Raw genomic sequence first — 26,140 nt, forward strand, 5'->3', positions numbered from 1 at the left:
TTCCAGCCATGGAACCCCCCCCACTGCCTTGCCGTGGGCAGCCGGAGCGGCTCGGCTCTCCCCCCTCTCCACTGCGATAAGCAACATTCAACATTCCAGCTGCAAAGCTGCAAGGCCGAGGTGAGAGTAACCCTTTTATTGCTGTGAAGAGCTGAAAACCTGAGGGAAGAGAGAGAGGAGATGCTTAAAGCTGAAATTCTGTTGTGAAGCTATGATATATCAGAGTATCCTGTTGTAATTCCATGAAGATATGGGGGGTGGAGTGTTCAACTCGTAAGCAAAAGCACCTGCGCTGAGATAGGCAGATGCTGACGCAGCTGTAATTTCATGAGAAGTTTGGACAGGGAGAGATGAACCAGATGAGGACTTTTGCTCCAGATGGGAAAGGAGAAAACCTCAGTTCCTAGAGATGCTCCCAGAGATAGTCCTAAAGATGAAGATGATGAAGACCCTTTGCTCCCAGGGAAGGAGAAGGGCCTCTGTTTTTGTTTCTGAACGGCTCAACCTTAAAATTGTACCCCAAAAAACTTCAAGAGTGGACCCTCGAAAGCAGTTGCGGGAAAAGCTGCAAGTCGGGGGAAAGGACTCACACGCAGGCAGAGAGACTCCTCTTCCTAAATGGACTGAACAATATTTGGAAGTGGGCGGCTGTCTCGTTGTGATAATGTTTTCATAGCATGAGCAAGAAGAGACTTCTCTTTCTAAATGGACTGAACAAGGTTATTATGGAAGTGGTAAACAGACTGAACATCTTAAGGGTTGTCTTTTCACATTGTCAGTGGGAGAAGGGAGGAAGGTGGGGGGAGGAGGAGGAGAGTTCTGAAGGTGGTATAATTTTTTTTTCTTCTTTTAGGTCTGTTAATAAACTTCTTTATATTCTTTCAAGTTTGGTGCCTGTTTTGCATTTCTCCTAATTCTTATCTCACAGCAGATAAACAGTAATGAGTATTTTGGACCAAACCACTACACTAAATTGGTGTTTCCGCCCGGTTACAAACTGAACCCGCGACAAAATGGTGGAGAATGCGGGCAATTGATGAGAGCTGTGAGATAAAGATTGATTAGGAGGAATACTGGGCAAAGCAAGTATTAAGTCATAAGTTAGGTAGCATGATAGTGAGAAACTTATATTGTAATTGTATTGAACTATCTAGGGGTGGAATATGGTAGAAGTTGAATGTAATTTTGATAATAATTCTTAAATGTGTCTTCACAGAGGTGAGGGGTGGAGAATGTCATAGGTTAGCAAGCATAGTCCCGGAAGGGACGTCCTTGCTAAGGGGTGCTTACAGTTTCCTCTGGGAACTGATTGAACCTATCAGCCGGCCAGTTTGAATATGGACAAGTCTCTAAGCCACTTAAAGTTGTGATCACCTCTGTGATCCACATTTAAGAATAGGCAAACTCCCCCTCCAAGCTCTCTCTCGTTTCCGGCACTGGGGCAGGTGGCTGCGGGCCCCGTGTGGGGCCAGCGGGCCCGGCCAGGCCCTGCTTGGGCCAGGCCGGGCCGGGCCACGGCCATCCTGAAGCCATGGACCTGTTCCAGCCATGGAACCCCCCCCACTGCCTTGCCGTGGGCAGCCGGAGCGGCTCGGCTCTCCCCCCTCTCCACTGCGATAAGCAACATTCAACATTCCAGCTGCAAAGCTGCAAGGCCGAGGTGAGAGTAACCCTTTTATTGCTGTGAAGAGCTGAAAACCTGAGGGAAGAGAGAGAGGAGATGCTTAAAGCTGAAATTCTGTTGTGAAGCTATGATATATCAGAGTATCCTGTTGTAATTCCATGAAGATATGGGGGGTGGAGTGTTCAACTCGTAAGCAAAAGCACCTGCGCTGAGATAGGCAGATGCTGACGCAGCTGTAATTTCATGAGAAGTTTGGACAGGGAGAGATGAACCAGATGAGGACTTTTGCTCCAAACGGGAAAGGAGAAAACCTCAGTCCGTAGAGATGAACCAGATGAGGACTTTTGCTCCAGATGGGAAAGGAGAAAACCTCAGTTCCTAGAGATGCTCCCAGAGATAGTCCTAAAGATGAAGATGATGAAGACCCTTTGCTCCCAGGGAAGGAGAAGGGCCTCTGTTTTTGTTTCTGAACGGCTCAACCTTAAAATTGTACCCCAAAAAACTTCAAGAGTGGACCCTCGAAAGCAGTTGCGGGAAAAGCTGCAAGTCGGGGGAAAGGACTCACACGCAGGCAGAGAGACTCCTCTTCCTAAATGGACTGAACAATATTTGGAAGTGGGCGGCTGTCTCGTTGTGATAATGTTTTCATAGCATGAGCAAGAAGAGACTTCTCTTTCTAAATGGACTGAACAAGGTTATTATGGAAGTGGTAAACAGACTGAACATCTTAAGGGTTGTCTTTTCACATTGTCAGTGGGAGAAGGGAGGAAGGTGGGGGGAGGAGGAGGAGAGTTCTGAAGGTGGTATAATTTTTTTTTCTTCTTTTAGGTCTGTTAATAAACTTCTTTATATTCTTTCAAGTTTGGTGCCTGTTTTGCATTTCTCCTAATTCTTATCTCACAGCAGATAAACAGTAATGAGTATTTTGGACCAAACCACTACAGAAACTTTTCATTCTGTTAAACAGTATCAAACTGCTGTCATGCAAAATTAGGAAAACATTTAATATTCTGGATAAACAGCTTCTTTGCAGTATTGACTAGAGAAAGCCTTCAAAGAATAGGCTGTAGAAGTAAAGAATCATTTGTCTTGCTTCTGCTTTTAATCCTTTTCTTTAGTTTCTCTGAAGTTCCACCAGTTTCTAGGTTTGTTTTGCTGTCTGCAGTGGTTTGCAGTGCACAGATATGCTGTAAGCAGCTATTCCCATTACTTTCTTGCTGGAATGGTAGAGATTTCATCTTCCCATGACACAGCAGAGTGTACAAATGGCTGAGCAAGAGTTCTGGGGGAAAGGTAAAACACTGTCCAGGACAGTGTTTTATGGATGTGCTGCTCTGAGGGAAATCACAAAAGATGAGCTAATTTCAGCAGAAGGTATGGTGTCTTTAAATATGTGTGCTTACATATCTGGATTTATGATTTTGATACTGTAAAGTGTGGTTTCTTTAGGTATTTCTGCATTCTGAATTTAAGTTTAAATATATATATATTTGCATATGTATGTGGTATGTTGAGAACTTTAAAAAATGCTTCATTAACAAATAAGTATAAATAGCTGTTTTCCTAATGTTACCAGCTTAAGAGTTAAGCACAAGTAGTTACAAATGTCTTTTCATTCTCCTGTGAAAGTGCAGTTCTACTCTTTAAAAATAATTCTGTATTTAAAAAGCAACACATGGGCACATTCACAGCTCTGTGTGCTTCATTAAATAACCCAGTGTTTGTTTCCAGCTTCTTGTGCTTCTTAGAAGCATGGGATTTAAGCTGGATGAGCAGGTATCCAGATCTTTTAGTGGATACATGTTAATATTCAGATCCCACAGCAAGCGTAATTTAAGATAAACAGTTTTGTCCCGGAGACAATGCTGGGGGGGAAAAAAAAAAAGGAAATCTTTAATTACTATTATTGAGTTTCTTAATTTTGGGGGCTTTTTTTGCTAGAGTAGAACCACACTTGAACTGCCATATCATGTTTAATTAACTTAAACATAATATGGCTTTGTGCCATCCAGTAACAAAGGCACTGTCTTGCTGCTACTTTCTATGGAATTATAGACAATTAATGAAAAACTGTTTGGATGGGGAGCCTTAATACTGTTAAAAAGAAGCATAATTAACCCTTTGGGTGCCTTAAGCTAAATCTTATTTAATGAAGGGGCACTCACTTGGATCTGCAGGCACACAGCTTGTTTCAACAGCTGCAAGAGAATTTGCCTTAAGTGACAGTGCCCTGGGATTTCCAGAACTTGGAACTCAAAGGGTTATTTTAGACTACTGGTTAAAAAAACAAGCCCCTAAACAAAATGAAAAGGTCTCTGAAAAATTCCTTTGCATACTATTGTTGTTATTTTTACGTGATGGGTTTATCAGCTTTGGGGACAAAATTATTGTTAAGCTTCTGAAAATAAAATCACTGGCTGAAGAATTCTACGCAGAGAAAAAGAATACTTGGTATTCTTATGACTGTATGTGCAAAATAAATTGCTTTATTAAGTGTAAATTCAGAGAGAGGTGCACATTTGTGTGTTTACCTTGATGACTGTGTCCTAGCACCATACAGTAAGCTGCAATAATTAAAATGAAACAAGGTCAGTGTGTTTAATTAGCTGATTACACATTAAAGATGCACAATGCAGGCAACTGTATACTAAAGACTTTCTACAAATGATGCAGTTTAAACTTAGTACAAACCTGCATCACAAAAGTGAAGCTGTCAAGTTTAAATGATACTCTTGTAGTCCTTGTAGTTAGCTGGAATTAAAGATTGATGCTTTCTTCCCTTGAGGGGGAAAAAGGAGTTTAGGTACATGGAGTGCTGAAAGCAGTGGAAATAACAGGAGTCTTAATTCACAAAATGTGAATAAAAAATTCATTGACTAATGTTTTTATTCTAATGTGTGCACCTTTAGTTGTGTAATGGTCCCTTTAACTGAAGAATGGGATATAATTTTCTACTTGCATATGAACTTCTTTGAAATAACCAAGAGTCTTGGCATTGCCTGGTCTGGCTTTGGATGTACATTGTACTGAAACTATGGAATTTTAGTCATTTCTTTTAGACATTTAACTGAAAGTTAAAATGGCTAGTAAACTGCATTCTGACTGTAGAATTTAAGTACTAAATAAACTCTATGCATATTAGACCCACTTCCCTTGGTCTTATGTTTGATGCTCTTGTTAGATTGGTTGTAGTGTAGTCTGTAGCTGCAGCTGAGTGCCCGAGCTGCCTGGCCCCTGGAAGGACATTCCCGAGTGACAGTACAGACTGGTACCTCACAGTGCAGAGTAAAGATGAAAGCTGTCGCTCTCTAAAGCTGCCAGAATCTTTATTCCCTTTTCTGTTCCATTGGACACACGATTTGGGAGCTGGGTGACCCGGTGCTGGAATACAAGAGAGGCAGACATGCACACACCAGTATCACTACAAAATGGGTTTGCTTCACACTTCCTTCATTTCAGTTTGACAGAGAAGAATTTTATTTAAAGAAACCATTAAATTAAACTGACAATTTATTGAGACAAAGCTAGAAAGCAAAGCCCACAGGATTCTCTTTGCAGAGTCTGGACTTCCTGGAGCAGGATGGAATCACCATGAAATGACATCACTGTCTCACTAGGAGCCCCAAGAGTTACATAATGGTTGCTAATGACCATCTGGGTTGTGGGAAAGCTGAGGCAAGGACACCAAGTAATTTGCCAAGTCCATAAAGTCTGTCAGAGAGTGATCTGTGATTCAGAAAGCCATGGCTTGAGGTTGTCGAGTGCATGTGTCTGTGATCTTCTGAATTCATCTGAAATTCTGTTCATACAAAGGAAGACGAAGCTAAGCTAGAGATGGTTGCTCAGTAATTTGCTTTCATTTGGCACTGATGAACTAAAGGAAGCAGTTTGCCTTCCTCATGAAGCTTTTGAGCATCTGTTGCACCTCCAACACAAGTCCCATTGATAAACACTCTTGGGACCTATCAAGAAAACAAAAGTTGCATTAGTTACTTCTTGGAAAAAAGGTAAACATTCAAGCAAGCCCATGTGGACTCCAGTACACACAATTACTGTGTTCTTCTAGATGTGTGTATAATATTAGTGTACAACCCACACTTCTCCATAGTATTTACAGACATGGGAAACTTTGTGTGCCCCTCCACAGTGGGATGAAGTCCCTGTGTAGGTGATTGTAATAAATTCCAATAATTGGGTCAAGTGAGACTATATAAAATAAAATACAAGTGTTAAACACAATGGTTTAAATACACAAATGAAAAATGGCTTTGATACTTCAGTTATTTCAGTGGCAGTATGGAAAAGATAACTGAGGGATAGCCAGAGGGGCTCTAGAAGAAGAGACAGAACCCTCCTGCAGCATCTAATTAAGGAGCTTGTATCCTAAATTTAATTATCACAAAAAAATTAAGGACTTGCTATGGATCTAACCCAAGAGGGATGTGTGTAGCCCAAGTTGTTACTTCTTATGTGTAAGAGAATGAATATACTCACTGTTCTGCCACCAGTCATCTGTTCCAGAATGTCTTGGAACTGCCTTCCATTTGTATTCACGTCCAGTTCCACAGCTGTGTAATTCACATTCAAACCCTCAAACAGGTTTTTTGCCATTTTGCAGTATGGGCATGTTGTTTTAGAGAAAATCACCACACAGTTGTGTGAAATAATGTCCTGTGTGCTCAAAAGAAAGTTAAAAGTCAGCGAGCTTCAAGCCAGTGCACCTTGAACACTATTAACAGTCATGAAAACTAACACACAAGTTAAAATCCCGCTGTTAGAGTAACAAACACAGGAAAACCTCTGCTAGCACCTCTGAAGGCAGGTTTGACCTGCACCTGGCGCCACACTGAGCACAAGGATGGTGGAGTGTGTGGTACAACTCTGTTCTGCAGTCTGCCCAACCTGCTGCATCTCCCTGGATTGTTTAGGACAGTTTTCCCTGTCTGTAAGGTACTTGGGATGTTCCAGTGATGAGCACAGTGAGCAAAAGCAGTGGGTTGAAGACATACCCTTATCACTGTACTGTAAACTCAAGGGGATTTCAGGCTATCATTTCGTATCAATACATTTATAAAAAAAACAATTTACTTGCTATCAGTAATTTTACAAGGTTCTATTCCCAATGTCAACAGCAGCACCAAATTTGAGTAGAGGTCTGAAAAAACATAAGAGTGGGTGCAGCCTAGGAGGATCAGGTTCCAGGGCTGTGGATAAACAAAACTGCCAGCATGACTTGATAACCATAATAAACATAGTACCAGGTTCAACAGGCAGAACTATTTACAATATTTCTTTGTATAAATAAGAAAATGTTTGAAGTAACTGGCTTTTATAAATGCTGAAAATCAGTAAAAGCCACATAAATAATGTTAACCTGTATTTGATTCACAGCAGCATCATTAGACAATCCCACAGAAGCGGGCTGGCTGTTCCCCATTCTAGAACTAAAAAGAAACGACAGTCAGGTACTCGAGCTTTCAGCGAAACGCCACATTGCCCTGTTTCGTTTCGATATTTAACTGACTTCTCCATGCCAGTTCACTTGAGCCGCAGCACCCGCAGCCACCCAGGCTCTCAGGTGCCCGCAGGATGGGGAGCAGCGGGACGGGGTGGCTGCGGGACAGCGCGGCGGTGCCGTGACTCGGGAAGCGCTCCGTGCCGCCAGGGACAGCCACACGCGCGCGTGCGACACACGTGTGACACCCGGTACACCGCCCGTGCGATACACGTGTGACACCCGGTACACCGCCCGTGCGATGCACGTGTGACACCCGCGGCCCCGGCCGTGCGACACACGTGTGACACCCGGTACACCGCCCGTGCGATGCACGTGTGACACCCGGTACACCGCCCGTGCGATACACGTGTGACACCCGCGGCCCCGCCCGTGCGACGCACGTGTGACACCCGGTACACCGCCCGTGCGATGCACGTGTGACACCCGGTACACCGCCCGTGCGATACACGTGTGACACCCGCGGCCCCGCCCGTGCGACGCACGTGTGACACCCGGTACACCGCCCGTGCGACGCACGTGTGACACCCGGTACACCGCCCGTGCGATGCACGTGTGACACCCGGTACACCGCCCGTGCGACGCACGTGTGACACCCGGTACACCGCCCGTGCGACGCACGTGTGACACCCGGTACACCGCCCGTGCGACACACGTGTGACACCCGCGGCCCCGCCCGTGCGACACACGTGTGACACCCGGTACACCGCCCGTGCGACACACGTGTGACACCCGCGGCCCCGCCCGCTGCGGCAGCAGCCCCGCGCTCCTGCCCTGCCGGGGGCCGCGCCACGCCGCCCCGCTGCGATCCCTGCTCTCATCCTGATCCCGAACCCCGCCGCTCTCCCGCTCCCTGCTCCGGACCCAGGCCTTGTCCCGGTCCCTGTCCCGATCCCGGTCCCCATCCCTCTCCTTGTCCCCGTCCCGGTCCCGGTCCCTGTCCCGATCCTGATCCCAGTCCCGGTCCCGATCCCTATCTCTATCCGTATCCCGATCCTTATCCCATTGCGAGTCTCATTGCCAGTGCCGATCCCTATGCCGGTCCCTGTACCAGACCATGTCCTTATCCCGGTCCCGATCCCTATCTCCATCCGTGTCCCGATCCTTATCGCGATCCCAGTCCCGCTCCGGCGCCCCCGGCCCGCACTCACCGCCCCCCCCAGGCCGCGGCCGCGCGGCGCAGCGCCCCCTGCAGGGCCATGGCGCCAGCAGGAAGGGGCGGCGCTCCCCGCAGTCCTCACGGCGGTCCGCCGCCTCTCCTCGCAGGCCCCCGCCCCGCCTCCCGGGACTGCACGCCGCGCTGCCTGCGCGCCCTGAGGGCCGGGCCGGCTCCGGGGACGGGGTCGGAGAGGCGCGGGGAGGGGCTGGGTGTCCCGGGCCCCGGAGCCGCTGCTGCTGCGGGGAGAATCGGGGAGACCGGAGTGTGGCCTCCTGCCCGGCCGACTCCCAGGTGCGAGGGTTTCGGCGGTGCCTCTGCTTTGTCCAGTGTAAAACTTACTCTAACTCTTCTCCGTCCGCGTTTCAGTTGCCTGCTCTTCCTCACGCTTCTTTCCTGCCTTGCAGTTCTTCAGTCAGAAACTGACCCGTGAAACAGAAGCGTTGGAACGGAGGAAATAACGTGTGGGGGATGAAGAATTCCTCCTGGTACTTGGGAATTTGTGTTAGCAGAGTTGGCTAATCCTGCAATGTGTGGAATGTTTTTAGTGGCTCCTGGGGAAAAAAAAAAAAAAAGTGGAGGTTTTACTTTATGTGGAGGTGTTGGGTTTTTTTATCTCCTCAGTCTGCCCAGTAAGAGCTGTTCAACAATGTTCTGTTATTTCACCCCCACATACCTTCGTCAGTGTAACCTGTTAAAGCAGTGAGAAAATGCAATTGAAACATTGTACCCATGTGATATCCTTTCACTTTATTAAACGGTAACTTGCTTTCTCATTTCAGGTGATTATCTAGCAGAATCTCCTGTGATAAAACTGATAAACTCTTAGGTATCTAATGCCACATGAAAATAGTTGCATATCAAATCCTGATTCATTGATATAAATGCTGGTTAATAATGTCACTGTGATCCCCAAAGCAAACTGTGGGAACTGTTTTGTAAACTCACAGTTAAAACTTGCAATGAAAGTGTCATGTTAAGAGTAAAATCAGTATATCTGTTGTATTAAATTTAGCAGAAAATCACCCCGTGGCATTCCAGCTGCTCCTCGGATACCAGAGGGGCTGGGACAGCTGGGGTTAGCTTCTGAGCCGTGGCCAGTTCGGCAGCAGACATGCAGAGCCGGTGTGGCACTGGAACGAGATGACCTTTGGAATTCCTTCCAGCCCAGACCACTCTGTAGTTCTGTGCTGGTGGTGGGTAGCCTGTGTGCAGAAGTATGTGTGAACACGTGAAATATGAACAACACAGCCAGCCACAAGCACGTTCAGCTGGGAGATGCCAATGTAGCACTAAGAGTACAAACACAACACAGGCTCGCTTTCCGAATTTCCCAAGCAAGCACCCGGTATAGCCGAGGGATGGAGTCTTACCCAGTAGCGGCCCCTGTGGGGAGCAGATAGGTACAGCCCTCTGACAGTGCCAGGATACAGAGATGGAGTCTCCTCTGACCTCCCTCCCCACTACAGCCGTATTTATATTGTTTTCAGTGAGGGAGGGGAGAAGGTGAAGTTGTGGCTGACATAGTTTCCCATTTAGGTGGAGTTTGATTTTAGTCACGAGCACATATGGGGGTTATTGACACAAAGTTGGGTCATGGTTTGGGTCATTCCCTTGGCTTAGTTCCCTTTACCTGCATTGTTCCTGCCAGAACATGACCACAGCACCTCTGTGCCGCTCCATCCTTTGTTTCATACCTGCATTGATTTCAGCAGGGCGTGACCGCCTCTTTCCCTGCTTTGTTCCCTCCTTCCGCAGCAGCACACCCAGCTCCCGCAGGGATCCTGCTTGTCCCTGCTGAACTACTGCCAATGAATGCACTCCTTCTCGCTCAGCTTTCTTTTTCAGTGTTCTCCCCAGTGAAGGCAGCCTTAAATGAAAAAGGAAACCAGAACTACAACGCTTTCTGGAAACTTGCAAATAAATCTCTTTGCAGCCGTGTGTGCAGCTGACTGTGCACCACACCATTCCCTGCTCCCAGAATGGAGCAGAACTGAAATGAGGGGCTTTGTGGTATCATTGGAACGTAGTGGCTGTGTGTCTCACTGAAAAAAAGTATTATTTGTAGTGCAGCAGATGTACAGGATGTGTTTCTGAAGAGGTAGCACTGGTTTAGCGGGTACAGTGGGGCTTTTGGATGAGGTATGGAAACGGGACTTGGCCCACTGGAAGCATTTTAAGTCCCATTCCAATTTTCATGAGCTGTAGCTCCAGTAATATTCCAAATCCAATTCAGGAAATTATACTGTTTATTATGGCTTTGTCTTCTAAATACATAAATATTACTCTACACCCATTGACAAATAAATATTTGCTATAATTCACCATGTTTCTGGGTGTTGTAGCGCACATTTGTGTGTTAGACTATTTCAACAGCGTATGTGAAATGTTATAAATACACTCGTGGTGCTCTGCATGCTGAGTTGTTCTGACAAACATGGGGGTATCACTAACATCTTGAAACAGGGAATTCTATAGGCTGCTGGGGTTATAGTCTGTTTTGTCAGTCTCAGCACATGTTACTTACAGGAGGAAAAATGACCCAATTCTGCCTTTTGCAGATTTAGGATGGAATAATGTTTTCTGCCAGTGTTGGAGAGTGTTAAGAAAATTCTGAGTATCCAAGGTTAGAATAAGTCACTGAGAGCTTGCTTCCAGGCCTCAAATCCTGTAGTCATTATTCCCCAGGGGGTACCAGTCTGTTTGGTTCTGCTGGGAACTGTATGCTCCCAGTTTTTGTGTGTTTGAGCAGAAGAAATTAACCTGGAACATGAAGAGAGCACAGAGAGATCACATGCCAGCTGCAACTGTGCAGTTGCTCAGGTGAGCAAACAGAGCAAACTGAGCTCCAAGATCCCAAATTCTGCAGGGTAATGTAGGATGTGCTCCATGGCGTTACTGTTTGTTCTTCTTCAGATTTACAGGCAACATTTTCCTAATGACCTTTTTCTGCTATGGTCTTTTGATGGCTTACTTGTATCAGAATTAAGGAGCACTTTTGTGATTTATGAAGCAGATACTTTTCTATCTTTTCCCCCCCCAGCTTTATATCCAGGATCCAGGAGATTTTCTCTCCAGCCTAAAGAGTGAGATGCATGCACAGCTTCTGAGAGAATCACAGAGTCACGGAATATCCTAGGTTGGATGGGACCCACAAGGATCATTGAGCCCCACTCCTGTCCCTGCACAGGACACCCCAATAATCCCACCATGTGTCTGAAAACGTTGCCCAAAAGCTTCTGGAACTCTGGCAGGTTTGGGACCATGACCACTGCACTGGGGGAGCCTGACCACCCTCTGGGTGAAGAACTGTTTTCTAATATCCAGCCTAAACCTCTCTGACGCAGCTTCCTGCTCTTCCCTCTGGTCCTTTTACGCTGTTTTCTTGAGGTGTTCCCCAGTACCAACCATGTGCTGCTGGGCACATGGTTGGGGGTAATGGCATAAAACCCCATTAACACCCCCAAATCCCTCCCAGCGCCCTCTAAAACCTTAGTGTCACTAAAACCCCTTCTAGTATACCATAAACCATCCCAGCACTCCCAACCCGCCTCAAACCTCCTCAGCACGCCCAAAATCCATTTTAGCTCTCTCAGACCCCTCCTAGCACCCCCTAAAGCTCTATTAGCACCCCCAAATCCCTTTGTGCACCCTCTAAAACCTCTTTAGCCCCACTAAAACTCCTCCTAGTGTACCCCATATCATCCTAGCATCCCCAATCCCCTCAAACCTCCTCAGCACCCCCAAACCCCTTTTTAGTTGTGTTTTGCCACCCCCAAATCCATCCCAGCACCCGTAAAACCCTGCTAGCACCACTAACCCCCTTCAAGCACTCTCTAAAACCTCTTCAGCACCAGCAAAACTCCTCGTTACCACCACCCAAACCATCCCGGCGCGCCCGGGGAGCGCGGCGCAGCCCCGCGCCGTGACTCGGCGGACACCCGGAAGCATCAAAGCTCCAGAGAAGAGAAGCAGCGCCGGTAAACTTGGGCAGTAATTGTGTGCAAAGGCTCTATTTTTACACAAAACCCAGGAAAGCTCTGTGTGCCCACGACGGTGAAGGTTACGCCCGTACACCCGGCCCCGCCCGGGCCGCCGTGAAGGCGAAGGGGCCGCGAGCGCCCTGAGGGCGGAGGGGGCGTGGCCTCATCGCCCCGCCAGTACCGCCCCCTCCCGGGGCGGGGGGGGGGGGGGGGGGGGGGCACGTCGCTCCCATGGCAACGCGTCCGGCGTCGCCCCCTGTAGGCGGCGCGGCGGCGTTGGCTCAGGCATTCGCGGCGGGCAGCCCGGGGCGCGCCGGCGGGGTCCTGCGGCGGGCGGCGGCGGCCGGAGCGGCGGCGGCCGGGCGAAGATGGCGGACGTGCTGAGCGTGCTGCGGCAGTATAACACGCAGAAGAAGGAGATCGTGGTCAAGGGCGACGAGGTGATCTTCGGAGAGTTCTCCTGGCCCAAGAACGTCAAGACCAACTATGTCATCTGGGGGTGAGCGACGCGGCCGGGGAAAGGGGCGGGCGGGGGGAGAAGTTGCCCCGAAGTTGCGCCCGGGCAGCGGGGTCGGGGATCCCGCCGTCCTCGGCCCCCCCGCGCCCTGCAGGGAGCGAGGCGGACGGGGTCGGGCGGGCTGCTGCCGCCTCCCGCAGGGCCCCGGGGCCGCGGTGCCCTGCCCGCGTGTCCCGTGGGCGATCCTTGTCCCCCGGCAGCCCGGCCGGGCAGGGAGCGCTCGCCGCTCCCTTCGGGAACGTTCCCAGCTCCTGCCCTGGGCCAGGAGAGCCGCGGGGCCGGGGCCGGGCCGTTCCTCGGCTCTCGGCGCTGCTGTCCGTGCCGCCCGGCGGAGCCGCGTCCTGCAGACTCATGCGATGAGATGGCAGGAGGCAGCTTCTCCCAAGTTTTTCTGGGTGCTTGGTGAAAAAGAGGCTTTATGTTGTTGTTTGGACAGCTTTCTCAGGCACATGGTGTATCTTGGGGTATCCTGCGCGGGGCCAAGAGTGGCACTTGGGTATCCTGACGGGTCCGTTCCCACTCAGCATAGTCTGATTCTTCTGCCTTGGGTTGTCGGGGCTGCTTCTCTTCTCCTGGAGCTTTGATCCACCAGGATAAAGCCAGCGAGGTCCAGACCGACGCTCCCTCTGGTGAGCTGTGCAGGTGCTCTGCCCCCTCCTGAGGCCTCTTCCTGGGCAGGACCTAATGCAGGCTGCTTCCCGGTTGGTCTTATCGTAATGAACAAGTAGAGAGAGTGTTTATGTGGCTTAAATGATTGTATTAGATAAAATGCTTGCTTTTAGAAAACTTCTAGAAAATGAGGGTTTGTACCTGTTGAATTTCCTAGTATAGTATGGATTGCTTGCATTGCAAGGGAGTTTTTCGTTTGCCTTTCCTCAGAATTTAGCAGCTGCTTGCTTTTTTATGTCCTAACTAGAAGGGTTCCAATGAATCTCTTTCAAACCCAAGAGAAAAAAAATGCTTCTTGTTAAAGCTCAGGTACTGATCAAAGAGGGCATATTATCCTGTGAAGCTTCGTGGGAAAGCAGAAGAACCTGTAGATTTCTCAAAAAACCTCGAACTTGTAGTTAAGTCTGACAAGGAATTATTTTTTTGTTTTGTTCTCATAATTATGATATGACTATTACTATCCTTAGTCTGGAAGAGAGAAAGGAAATAAACCTATTTGTTTATTTTAACTTGTAGGTGGACTTTTTGGAGCTGATTTTACTTTGCACTCTATTTATAACTAGAAACATGCTTTTTCATTACCTGTTTCAAGCTTTCAGAAACTAATTTAGGAGTTATTTGTGCTTCCTGGCTGAGTGGGGGATACTGGTAGGTAGACTGAAGAGGAAGAAAAATATTTGGATAAGCAGTTAAAAGCCTTGGCTGTATTTTTGCTGGGCAATGTGTAGACAGTTGTGGTGGTCTCCTTGCTACAGGTCGCTTTTCCCGAGTGGTAACAAGTAGTGGTTAAGTAGACAAACAAGTTTCATTGCCCTTCTGCAGGGAACGAGAAACTGATATGCAGCCCTGCTCTATTGCTCAGAAGAGCTGGAATTAGACCCAGAAATTGTTACCAAAAGCCTAAAAGCAGCTGGAGAGCAAACTTTGCTATGTACAGCTTTATCTTCCTGGTCAAGAAGGATGTGTGGGTGACCAGAGGATTCTCTGAGCACAGCAGCACCTTGTCAGAGCTGTGAGTGCTCACCTCCTGGGGTAGATGTGTGGTAGAATTTGAGGAGTGTTGTTCTTTTGGTTCGTTTGAGGTGAATTAGTAAATCTTGGTTTAGACCAGCGGCTTCTGAACTTTTGATGGGATCAGACTGCTCTCAGTTCACAGCATTTCTTGTAAACCACTGTGGCATTTTGCATGTCTCAGCTTTAAATTGAAGACACTGTAAAAATGAGACCAGTTCTGCAAGCCATGCTCAGTAACTTGAACACCACACTTGAGGAGATGCTAATTTAGGTAATTGCCACACTCAGGAGGGACATTTTCAAAAACTTTCAAGATTCAAAGCTTTTTATATTCAGGTCACTCGACAGGATACAAATTATGCTTGCACTGAGCAGGTGTTGGTGGCTTAGTCTTTCACAGAGCAAACCTGGAGTTCTGTTTTAGGTGTCCACAGCACAGTTGCTGTAATTGCATCTGCAGCTTGGAGAGAGTAATGCCACAGTGGCATTTGTCCCTGCTCGAATTAGAAGTAGTCCCACGAGACATTTAGCTCTGGCTCCTCGAGCAGCTCAGCTGGCAGAAGTCAGCAGTGCTGCCCTGCATTGCCTCCTCTCTCTGCTAGCACAAGTGTCAGCCAAACAGGGAATTGGTCTGAGGAACCAAGCCAGGTTAAAGGTAACCTGGAGGAAAAAAAAAAGTGAGGGGGAAAAGCAACTTTCATCTGGTTTAGTTTCCAGATAATAATTATAGAAATACTACTGGTGGCACATGAAGAAGGCTAGGTGGTCTGAGATGAAGTGGGTTGTGTGTTTTGACCTATGGGCCCTGAAGAGTGATTATTGAATCTGTTTCAAAACTGAAGGAAGGAATCAACCTACCAGAGAAATGTACTCCTTTATTTGCCCAGCTGAGGGGTTTGGATGTGCAGCTGAGTTTTTAAACAGTGAGCAGCCAGCCCTGGGTATTGTCAGTTGTGTGATACTCTGTGTGCTTTGTCTTGTGTTTTTAAAGATTTCTGCTTGGTTGTGTGGATGAGACACAGGCCCTTAGTATGTCTGTAAAACTTCAGGCTTTGAAACAGGAAAGGGGAAATAAAGCAGTTAAAAATGAATAAATTCCTGGTGCCCACAGGTGGAAGGTGACTGGATGAGAAGGAAGTAAGTTTGGTGTTAAAAACAAGCAGGTGAAACTTGCTCTCTCCTTTTATATAAACATTTTCTCCATTTTTAAGCTCGAATTTAATTTGTAAGCGATGCAACTCTTCCTTATATTTTTGCTTTAGTGTTTGTTACTAGGTTTGTTGAGGTCTGCCTCCTAAGATTTACTTTTTTCTTAAGTAATTGATGCCATAACTGAATATGGGAAATAAGAGAATTAACTTCTCTTTCTACTTCGGATGTTTGTAAATTGAATGAGGCAAGCTACTCTCAGATCTGCCTGGTTTTGGTTCTCTGTTTATTTAGCATGAGCACACACTGATGTTGAAAGGTCACTTTAGGCTTAGATTTTCTCCTTGTGTGCAACTGCTTGTCCATCTGATGATTTCCCATTAATGTGCAATATCTTGTCCCCCTAATAAAACATCCTCTTAGAGCCATAATGAGCACAGGGAATTCTTGTGTGTGTGGTTGAAGTGGTGAAGTACCAGCTGTGCCCTGCTGAGCTTTGGCAATGCCTGTGGCTTTGTAATACTGTATTTTTTCAATTAATAGATAGTGGTTCAGTATTTGTTTGTTTTTATATTTTGTCATTTATTGCTAAATATTGTTAAAACTTGAATAGATGACCAGCTGGACTTTTCTATTATGCTTGGTGCATATGGCACACTTCAAAGAAATAATGAGTTATTCTGAACTAAGACAGTCTAAAGTGTTTGTTTTAAAATGAAGTGACAGCTGTATCATGTGACATCACGGCTTTACTTCAGAGCCAAGCCTGTGTGGAGGAAGCTTTTGTTTCTGCCAGTGCTCCCTGTATGTTTAGATACCACCTTATCAAAGATCCTTACTGTTTTGCTGCTAACTCAGACAGTTCCTTGCTGAGGAATCCAGTTTTGGTGGCTGCCTGTCGTTGTGAAGCCAAGTTTTGGCTTCTTAGCAGTTGAAAGAAAGATCCTGTATCTACTCCCTTTCCTCTGCAGCAACAAAAATACAGGCACCCTCCACCCCATGCAGACCCAAGTTTTCAGAAGGAAGGGGCAGTAGTAGAGGGAGCCTTCATTCCACAATTCTGGTATCCTGAATCTGTTTTCTCTGCATGTCATTCATATATTGGTTTTCTCAGGCATCATTGTGAAGGTAAGGATTTGAACTTTACTGCTAATAATGAGTTCTGAATAGGTTATTGGGCACTCTTAGCTAATTTCAGAAAAGTAATAACAAGCAATGCAGTAGGTGGCATTAAATCCACAGTACGGAGAAAACAGACTTACACTTCTGTTGGTTTAGTAGATTTTTTTGTGTGGCTCTTTCAGGCTCCATAAAATTGTGACTGAGTACTTTTTATTTCCTCTCCCTTCCCCCAGTGACGTTGGCACTTCTGTGGTGTGTGTTTTGGTGCTCATGATCAGCCAGGAGTAAAGCCACTATACTTAGAAGGAAAACTCTTTTAATGAAAGGGTTTCTTCCTGAAATCTCTTGTTTGCTGAAACTTCTCTACCAGTCTTAAATTTATAGCTTTGGGCTGGTTTTGTGGTGGCTTCTCGTCCTCAGGCTTTAAGGTGAGCCAGCTGGTTGGGGAGAGGGACTGGGCAATGTGGAGGAGCCCTGTCCTGCCTGGAGTTGGGGTTTGACAGGTCCCAAGTGTGAGTGGGCAGTGGAATTGCTGCTCTTGCTGCTTTCCTGACTGCCAGGTCTGTTTCTCAGAGCAGTTGGAGTGCTTAGGGAGTAGGTTTTGTTTTGGACAGGCATTGCTTCCTGTAGTAACAGCAAAATGGGTGAACATGTGAGAGGGGGGAGTTATGCTCGATGTACATGAAACCAGGGGTTTATTTGGCCTTGTTTGGTGTGGTGGTTTTTTTTTTTTTTTAATTGTGAATAGTTGCACAGAACAAGTTCCTTTTTAGACTTAAAAGCTGTATCTTTGAAACAAGCTGTTTGAAAACTGAGATTGAACTTGATATTGTTGTGTTGCTCTGATGTGGTCTGACTTCAGTATGGGAGCTCACTGTGATTTTGTATCCTTCAGGGTTTTGCTGGTTTTGTGTCCAATCAGTTTCTAGTAACTCCTTATTTTGATCTTTTGGCACCATTTTGAACCCTTTGCTCCCTAGACTTTGTGTAATTTATATATCCCAAGTCTCACTGTGCTTTCTCTAGTGCTGAAAATTCTGGCCTGTTGTACTTGAAGGTGACATAATATTTTATTTCATTTGCAGCTCAGTTCTGTTTCTCTGGCAGTCTCACATAAGATAGACAGTTCCTTTGATAATCAGAATAAATAGGGTCAGTGCCGGGGAATGTGTACTTACGGTTTCCCAGGTCTTGCGTGTTTACTTTACAACACATCCAACTCTTACTTTGGAATATTTTGGACAGGTTTTTTCTTACAATTCATTCAGTGAAGAGGCTGCAAGAACTCATTTCCCTCACCTGTATTTTTTAGCACAATTGAGAGCTCACTAGTTTGGCAGTAGCCTGATAATAATATTAACTGCTTGCTTTTTAAACTGTCATCTAGAAAGAAAAGAGACCTTTTCTAAAAGATTTTAAATGTTCCAATCTTTTTCTGTGTTACAGGACAGGGAAAGAGGGCCAGCCCAGGGAATACTACACTTTGGATTCTATCTTGTTCCTGCTCAATAATGTGCACCTTTCCCATCCTGTGTATGTCCGTCGTGCTGCGGTAAGTAGACTACACAAAATGTGATTTTTGTCTTGTGATAATGAATATGTGTGTAGTTATATTCAGGGAATGGTGATAGCACTTGTGTGTATGGCTTTGGCTGGGGAAAGGGAGGATGATATGCAGCAAAGTGTGTGAGTGTTTAAAAACAATCACCTTTACAGAAGGATCACATGACAGTCCCTGTCAGGGTGGAGTATTTTTCTTGACAATTCACTTCCTGACAGATTATCCCTTCAAACCACCCAATTATGTTTACAGAAAGAGTTTGTCAACCAATTATTAACAGTAATGGCAGCATTTATCTTGATATTCTATGGACATAGTTGTTTTCAGCATGACACTCAGGAGTACTTTTGTCCATCTGTTGTGTGAGAGTGATCCCAATCTAGATGATCCTTTAGTGTCTGAGATGGCAGGGAGCTACAGAATGGAGAAAAGCAGAACAGCTTTGGAGTGGACTTGGAAGTAAGCAATCCAATTCAAATAATTACTGGTTAAGCCCTACAAATAAAGAAAAAAATAATTTAAAGTTAGGGTTAGGAATTTTTTTTAAGTCCTTTTGATTTCCATTTGACTGCTTTCTATGAGACCACTCTTCATATTTCCTTGTGCTACATGGGTACCTGACACAGCAGTGCTGTGTTGGAACAACATGGTTGATATACTTGATTTCTATGCATCAACACAGACTCCTGGCAGAGAAGTCTGTGTGTGTGTGAGATAAAAGTTAGTTCTTATTTGCAAGTTTGAAGGGAAGGAGGAAAAAGGCTGCCCTCTCTTTCAGTTTCATAGCAGGCTGTGTGTTTAATTTTGTGTGGCTGAACATCCTCTAGGATGTGGTTGCACTTTAAGCCTGATCTGTGAAGCTTTCTTGGGTGGCAGAACACGTGGTCATGTCTTTGTGTGAATGAGTAGTTTTCAGTAAAAGTGAAAAATCTTCAGCAAGAGTCTCTGTGAGGGAAGAACAGTTTAATGTCACATCTGCTGTCTTTTCAGACTGAAAACATTCCTGTGGTAAGAAGACCTGATAGGAAAGACTTGCTTGCATACCTAAATGGGGAGACATGTGAGTGATACGCTCTTCTGACTTGGACACACAGTGCTCTTTACTGCTTCATATTCATGGCACAAGTGAGGGGTAGGAGGGGAGACTGGGTAACAGCAGGCAGTTTGCATCTTAACTGAATGAGCTGAAACTTCTCAAAGTTATTATTTCTTGCATTTTTTAATTGTGTTCTGAAATTAACTGTTTTGCTTGGACAGGAGCTGCATTCCTACATGTATGTTTAGAAGTGAACATTGTTATTACTATCACTTTTAACCCACTTTGGTTAATAATTATGTGTTAGAATGGTTAGCATGTATGTTTTTTCCTTTTCTAGACTATGGGAAGCTTTCAGCAGTACATTGATCTTGAGTGCAAGAAATGTGTGGGATGAAATCTTCAGTTTAATAAAGTATATCAAGTCACTGCTTTGTCAGTCTGGCAGATCTGCCTAGCATTTCGTCATCTTAAATTTTTTGTTAACAATAGTCAGAGAAAAGAGGTTTCTCTGAGAAAAATAGAAATGCCACCTTTGTAAGATGCTCTGTTTCGTAGGTGGTCTTAAAATTTTAAGTATCTGGGAATAGGAGATTATTTCTGTAATATGATGAGTAAAATCACTTTTTATATATATTTTAAGGGGATCAGCAGGTTGTCTTTTTTAAAAAAACCTAGACAAACTGGCAGATCTCGATTCCAGGTTCTAATTCTCACTGTGACTGTTTTCTTTTATGAGTGGTATAAAGAGATCAAAGAATCATTGATTAATTTATGTTGGAATGGACCAGAAGAGGTCACCTGGTTCAATCCCCTTTTCAAAGAAGGGTCAAATGGCTCTGAGCAACCTGATTTAATGTTACATTCAGTCAGGTTCTGAGTATCTCCACTCCTCTAGTCCCAGTGTTTTACCACCTTTGCTACCTAATATGTATAGTTTCCACTGTTGTAGTTCATCTGTTGTCCTTCTTTCTTTTACACCCAAATATTATTGCAAAGATTTTCTATTTAAACTGAATGTTCTGTTTGATTGCAGCAACCTCATCAAGCATAGACAGAAGTGCTCCACTTGAAATTGGTCTTCAACGATCCACTCAAGGTACAATTTAACTAAGAAATAACTTCGAGGTTTATTTTATAAAAATCTAGTACAATCTTGCATTTTTAACATCCTCTTTTTCTTGCAGTTAAAAGAGCAGCAGATGAAATATTAGCAGAAGCAAAGAAACCAAGAATAGAGGTAATGACAGTTACTGTCATCAATACAAATTGGGGGTGGAGGTAAATGACAGTGTTTGTCTGTTTTTGTAGGGATTTCATTGAGTTGCCTGTCCTTGGGTGTACACAGTGCTTTTGTTCGTGTGAATGGGAACTGGAAGGGGTTAGAAGTCAGAACTGAAGAATTGTGGTTCTGGAGAGGAAATTTCCAATAGCTCTGCACTTAATGCTGGTGCCCAGATCAAAAATCATTGGAAATAAAGATTGTCCTTGCAATGTGAAGAAAATACTCCTGAGTAGCTTTAATTCTAGCTGTATTTATTTTTGAAAAGAGAATGCACAAGAACTTAAACATGACTGCTCCTTCCAGGATGAGGAGTGTGTGCGCCTCGACAAGGAGCGCTTGGCAGCTCGGCTGGAAGGACATAAAGAGGGCATCGTGCAAACAGAGCAGATCAGGTGGGACTACTTTTCCTTATGCATAATGCTTAATTACAGCACGGGTAACAATTCTTGTGCTTTTCAAAGCAGCCAGTTTTATTCTGCTCAACAGCTCTCAGTGGAAATTCTCTTCCCTTGGATACTCTCAGTAATGTTTGAAGAGTCAGACCTTGAAACACTTGAAACACAGTGCAGATTTGAGGCATTTATGAAATCCATAATTACAGCTAATCACACGAAAAATACATATTTTGAATGACTTCCTCATATCCCTTATATAGGTGTACTTAAAAGGGAACTATAGGGGAAAAAAATCTGATTGTGGCATGATTAGGAAGCATAAGAATAAGAAAAAAATCAAAAAGTACATGTGATTTTGTATAAACTAATAATTTGGATGCTACCTTGTGTGTTTCACAACTTTGCAATGCTGCAGTGGGGATTACTAAGTATTGTTTGAATTACTTTGTATTGTCTAGTTACCAATTTTTTTAATGCTGAATGTAAAAAACTGCCCCTTTAAAAAAAATACAGATATTTACAGGCAGTGAATTTCAACTCCATGCTTGACTCTGCTATGAACCAAGTAGGAAGATAAAGAAGTTCTCTTTCCAATAACTTAATCGTAAAGGAGAATACTTCACAACCAGTACTTGCATTAATTTTTTCACATATTCTCAAAAAAAAACAAACCAACCTTGTAATAGTGAATTTGGTGTGGACAGCTAGGATTGTGCAATTCAGTCTTTATCTTTTTTCGTTCAGCTCACCTGCAAAACAGTAGGGCTCACTGACAGCCCAATTCTGTGTTTACAATTAAGAGCAAACACACGTAGGTGTTGCACTCTTGGACTCGAGTGAGCTCTCTCAAACCCAGATTGATGTGGGCAAGGTTACCACCATCAGCTGTTTGCTGGCCTGCATGGTCTGAGAAGGTGCCACATCTTCCAAGGGACCGTGTCCTCGTAACTGCACCTCAGACAAGATTTAGATTAATGCTTTGAAAGCCTCAGAGCAGCCAGGGGTTGGTTGACTGGACACAAAATTGTAATCCACTAAAAATAACAACTGAAATTCAGATGTTGTTATAAATGAAAGTGTTGGCCCTGATGCTTTACATTTGGATTCTTTACTTTTGTTTGGTATACTTGGGATTTTTGGAAGGTCTTTGTGTTAGTACTGTGAGTCTTTTGTCACAAATTGGATTCTCATGCCCAAAACAGCAATGCCAAGCCCTTATAATATTTCAGTTTGTATATAAGGTAACTATTTTGTGATTTATAGCATAATCTTAAACTTTAAGCAGGATGAAGTTATTCATTCACAAATTCTCTCAGAAGAATTTTTTGTGCAATTATTCAGTCTCTACTGTTATTTTTGCTCATTTAGGTCCTTGTCTGAAGCTATGTCAGTGGAAAAAATTGCTGCTATCAAAGCCAAAATCATGGCAAAGAAAAGATCCACTATCAAAACTGATCTGGATGATGACATAACTGCTCTTAAACAGCGAAGTTTTGTTGATGCTGAAGTGGATGTAACTAGAGATATTGTCAGCAGGGAGAGAGTATGGAGGACAAGAACTACAATCTTACAAAGCACAGGCAAGGTAATGCTCTGGATACCAAGCTGTGTTTTATGATCCCTGTGGCAAAGGACATTTTTATTTTCCGTATGTAATTTGTTAAACAGAGATGACAGGGGGATTATGCTCAGTGTTCCAATGAAAGGTGGGCTCGCAGGGCTGTTGGCACAGTGACAGAATTCTGAGTTTGTCCGTATCACATTACAGCAAATCTAAATTGTATCTCCAACTACTTGCTTCAGCCGTTTAAAAGATACTAAGTAATCACTTAATTCCTCTTAACCACAGCTGGCTTGAGCCCTGCAGCAGGGAGGGCACCGTGAAAGTACCTGTGGGGTTGGAAACAGACCAAAGAGGGGGGTAACTGATAGAAAGAGCAGCACAGGCACATTGAAAGTCCAAAGGCCTCTAAGCTGTGCAAAACAACAAAGAAATAAGGAGGGAAAATGCTGGAATGAGCAAAACCAGAAAGTGTTACCATGAAGAGGCTTTTGTCTGGTTTTGTTCCTTTATGCTGCTTTTGGCTGCACTTGGTTACGTGCCATTCTGAACATGGTTGCAAGCACAGCTGACAGCTTGCTCTCTTTGGATGGTGAAGGTTTCTTGATTGCAGAGCTACTTGGCACTAAATTTCTCAAGGAAGCACTAAGTCAATTTCTAAAAGATTGCAAGGGTCTGTTTCCCTGAGATTATTGTTAAACTGCATCCTTTGCCTTCACTACTTCTTTTAAGTATTGTCACAGGAAAATAATGTTTAGAAGTAAATGAGCTCTCAGTCTTCATTTGTCTTATTTTTAACAGCATTTTACATAGCTCTCAATTTCCTAGTATTGTCCCAGGGCATTAGTGGCAGAATAATTTAATTCATGAATTATGGGGTAATTACTGGGTATGTGGCACATCCCTGTTTGCCGCCTACAGGGTGAGTGTTGCTTTTTTGAATCTGGGAGATTTGAAGCAGCCTTGCTGCTGAGCAGCTGATAAATGGGTAAAAGCTTTGATGTTTTAGTCATTGGAAAGGTTTGTACTGAAGGAATCTGCGTAGCTTTCCTTCCTTTTGTGAATCATTCATGGCATTCCTGTCTCTACTTTTCTTCCAAGTGAAATTGCAAAGACAGTAGGGAGAGAGATGATGTTTTATTGTAGTAACAGTGAGATGAGGTAGTGATTTTAAGCAAAACATGACACAGGGAGAAAGACAAGAAACAAGAGATGAAGTTTGTTCTTGGACTCTAGCATGCAGTTACTGTGAGCAGCCTGATGAGTGTCATGGGCGTAACAGCAAATCTTCTATTTCGGTTTGTGCAGGGTTGCAGGAACATTCTTGATAGCTTGGACAGAAATCACCGAGTGTTAATGTTTATATTTTCCAACAAGTAGCAGTGAGAGTAAGTAGATGGGGAAACATCACGTGATACTGAGGGCTGTGATTTATCCCAGAACAGCTCAGGTTTTTCATTTGTACGTTGGTTGGGAGGGTTTTTTGGTGTGTGTTTGGGGGGGGGGTTGTTTGTGTTTACTTTTTTTTTCCTTTTTTTTCCTGTTTCAAGAACCTTTGTGAAGACCTTCTCAAAAGTTGTGAAGAAACCCAGATATGTTGTCTCAGGCAAATCATTTCTTCCCTACTTCCCTATTCCTTTAAAGAATTTTTATCAGGGAAGCATGATACTGCTCTGCAAATGCTGTTTTGACTCTTCTGTGTGACACTTGAATTGCTGATGTGCCTGATAATTCTTTTTATTGTAAATTTTTACTATCTGCTTGGTATGGGTTTATCTGCAATCTCTTGAATCCTCCTAGAGTATTTAAAACCAAAATTGACTTCAGCAGTGCATGCCTTTTAAATATGTGAATTCCTTTGGAACTCCTGGGTGAATGGTAACAAACAGTGAGCACTCCTAAATGTAAATTTTGTTGTCTCTTTGCAAAAATTGCTTCAGTCCGAGCATGCTTCTCAAGCTCTATTCCACAGACAAACACTCCTGTGTGTGTGAGTTTTCCCAGTGTTCTCTGTAGTAAACTAAGATGCAGAGATAGGTTAAGATGCAAAAGGGAAACACGAGGGAGATCAGGCCACAGTACAAAAATAATCTCTTGACTTTTTCAGCTTACTAATAGGTTTCCTTTGGTTTTGATATGTTTGAAGAAAATACTGGTTCCTCCAGCAATATGCTCCTCTAAATTCTTCATAGATGCCAATAATATTAACTGTATTTCTGAAGCATTTACTGTTTCTCCTTTTGGACACACTTCCCAATTCCGAAGTTTGCTTTATATAAGAATTGTTCCAGGATTTTTTTTAGATCTCCAGTGATGTAATGTTCTTTTTTAACATTTTAAGAAGTTCTCATGATATTTGCATTCTGTCCTTTCAGCTGCTGCTTTTATTGCCAGCATCTTCATGGTCACAAAGCTCCCCTTGCTGAAATTACAGTGATTTTTTTTTTTTCCTAGCTGTGAGGTTTTTTTTTTGTTCATGAGAATGTGTAATTTGAGTGCATTGGTAGTCCTGTTGTAGAAGATACTTCTGCAGTTGTGTCATTCCCAGTTTATTTGACCCTTAAGATTTCTGTAATGCCTCACACAGGTCCCTTGTCTGCATGACCTCTCTGTTACCCTCTTTTGATCAGATGCTGCATTAATCCCTGGATGTCTTTTTATTGATTTCCATGAGGTTCCTATTGTTTCTAAAATCAGACATTTCAGTTCACCTGTCCTCTTTTGGTTTTAAGATTTCTACAATTTGCATTAATCTGCTTGCTTATTTTTATGCTTTGCTTAAAACTTTTTGTTATTTTTCCATAGTTTTCTGTATGATTATTGTGCAGTTCTACCTCTTTTGGAAATGCAGTGTTTGATTTAATTGCTAGTAGATGAGTCATCCTGCTCCTTCTGTTTTAAATATTTGTTGGCTTTCCCCAAGTCTGTAGTGTAGTCTTCTAGATTTTTATGAATAATGTGGCATTTTTATGTGATCACTTTTCAGAGCCAAATTGCATCTGTTTAGTATAAAGGTTTTTTTTTCTTCTCATAGTAACTTAATTTTAGAACTCTTTGACAGTATATATTGTTAAAAGGAATTTAATTTCAGGAAGAGTTTTGAATCCATGCATAGACTATTTACTATCATAAGTGTTAGAAGTGTTAAGTTTTGCATCAATGCTCTGCACAGGTTTCAGTTATGTACATGTTTTTAGATAAATATGAGGCTGTTTTGTAAAACAAACCATGAAACACCTAGAAAAAATGCTGTGTTTATACTGAAATTGATTCCTTCCTTTCACATCCTTCCTCTAGCTTTCCTTCCTAAAAATCCTTTGGTTTTTATAATCTTCTGTAGCAGGCTACAGCAATCTCTGCTGAAGGAAAAACCTCCTCATTTAATCTCTACTGTAAATGGATTTGGCACTTGAATTTTTCCTGTGGGAACAAATTAGATTAAGCAGGAGTTTCATCATTCACAGGTGTATTTGGAGAGTGTATTTTTGTCTGTGACTGCTGGTGTACTTGACTTATATTTAGTTATTTAGTTTTAATCTCCCAGATTGCTCAG

General features: G+C 44.0%; 2 protein-coding genes and 1 long non-coding RNA gene across 4 annotated transcripts in view; 2 read left to right on the forward strand and 1 right to left on the reverse strand.

The window, feature by feature from the left end:
* Nucleotides 1–4,933: 4,933 nt before the first annotated feature.
* On the reverse strand, nt 4,934–8,377 carry GLRX2 (glutaredoxin 2). Of its 2 annotated transcripts, none has more exons than XM_032118152.1 (4): nt 8,291–8,377; nt 6,999–7,068; nt 6,119–6,295; nt 4,934–5,586 (listed from the first exon to the last, which is right to left on the reverse strand). In XM_032118152.1, exons 1-4 carry the CDS (start codon nt 8,338–8,340, stop codon nt 5,467–5,469), a joined length of 417 nt encoding a protein of 138 aa, XP_031974043.1. In that variant the 5' UTR covers nt 8,341–8,377; the 3' UTR covers nt 4,934–5,466. The 2 variants fall into 2 exon arrangements, with proteins under 2 accessions (XP_031974043.1, XP_031974044.1); XM_032118153.1 differs by lacking the exon at nt 8,291–8,377 and adding an exon at nt 8,196–8,245.
* Nucleotides 8,378–8,450: 73 nt separating this feature from the next.
* On the forward strand, nt 8,451–10,619 carry LOC116448121. Its single transcript, XR_004241815.1, has 2 exons — nt 8,451–8,589; nt 8,703–10,619. It is a non-coding gene; the product is annotated as an uncharacterized LOC116448121 (long non-coding RNA).
* Nucleotides 10,620–12,602: 1,983 nt separating this feature from the next.
* The window catches only part of CDC73 (cell division cycle 73), a 101,765-nt gene continuing 88,227 nt past the window's right edge, over nt 12,603–26,140 (forward strand). Inside the window, exons 1-7 of the mRNA XM_032118149.1 lie at nt 12,603–12,777; nt 18,196–18,301; nt 19,301–19,370; nt 20,383–20,445; nt 20,534–20,586; nt 20,935–21,023; nt 22,395–22,611. Coding sequence (XP_031974040.1) covers nt 12,647–12,777; nt 18,196–18,301; nt 19,301–19,370; nt 20,383–20,445; nt 20,534–20,586; nt 20,935–21,023; nt 22,395–22,611 — 729 coding nt within the window. The 5' untranslated portion in view covers nt 12,603–12,646. The remainder of the gene's footprint in view (nt 12,778–18,195; nt 18,302–19,300; nt 19,371–20,382; nt 20,446–20,533; nt 20,587–20,934; nt 21,024–22,394; nt 22,612–26,140) is intronic.

This window comes from Corvus moneduloides, chromosome 9, assembly GCF_009650955.1.
Source record: "Corvus moneduloides isolate bCorMon1 chromosome 9, bCorMon1.pri, whole genome shotgun sequence".
Classification (NCBI taxonomy): domain Eukaryota; kingdom Metazoa; phylum Chordata; class Aves; order Passeriformes; family Corvidae; genus Corvus; species Corvus moneduloides.

Excerpts from the sequence above, each read along its gene's own strand:
- GLRX2 (XM_032118152.1), bottom strand. The coding sequence starts at position 8,340 with ATGGCCCTGCAGGGGGCGCTGCGCCGCGCGGCCGCGGCCTGGGGGGGG. Across the intron at positions 7,069-8,290 it reads GCCGCGGCCTGGGGGGGGCG|TTCTAGAATGGGGAACAGCC; the intron begins GTGAGTGCGGGC and ends GTTTCTTTTTAG. Across the intron at positions 5,587-6,118 it reads AGATGACTGGTGGCAGAACA|GTCCCAAGAGTGTTTATCAA; the intron begins GTGAGTATATTC and ends TTTTCTTGATAG.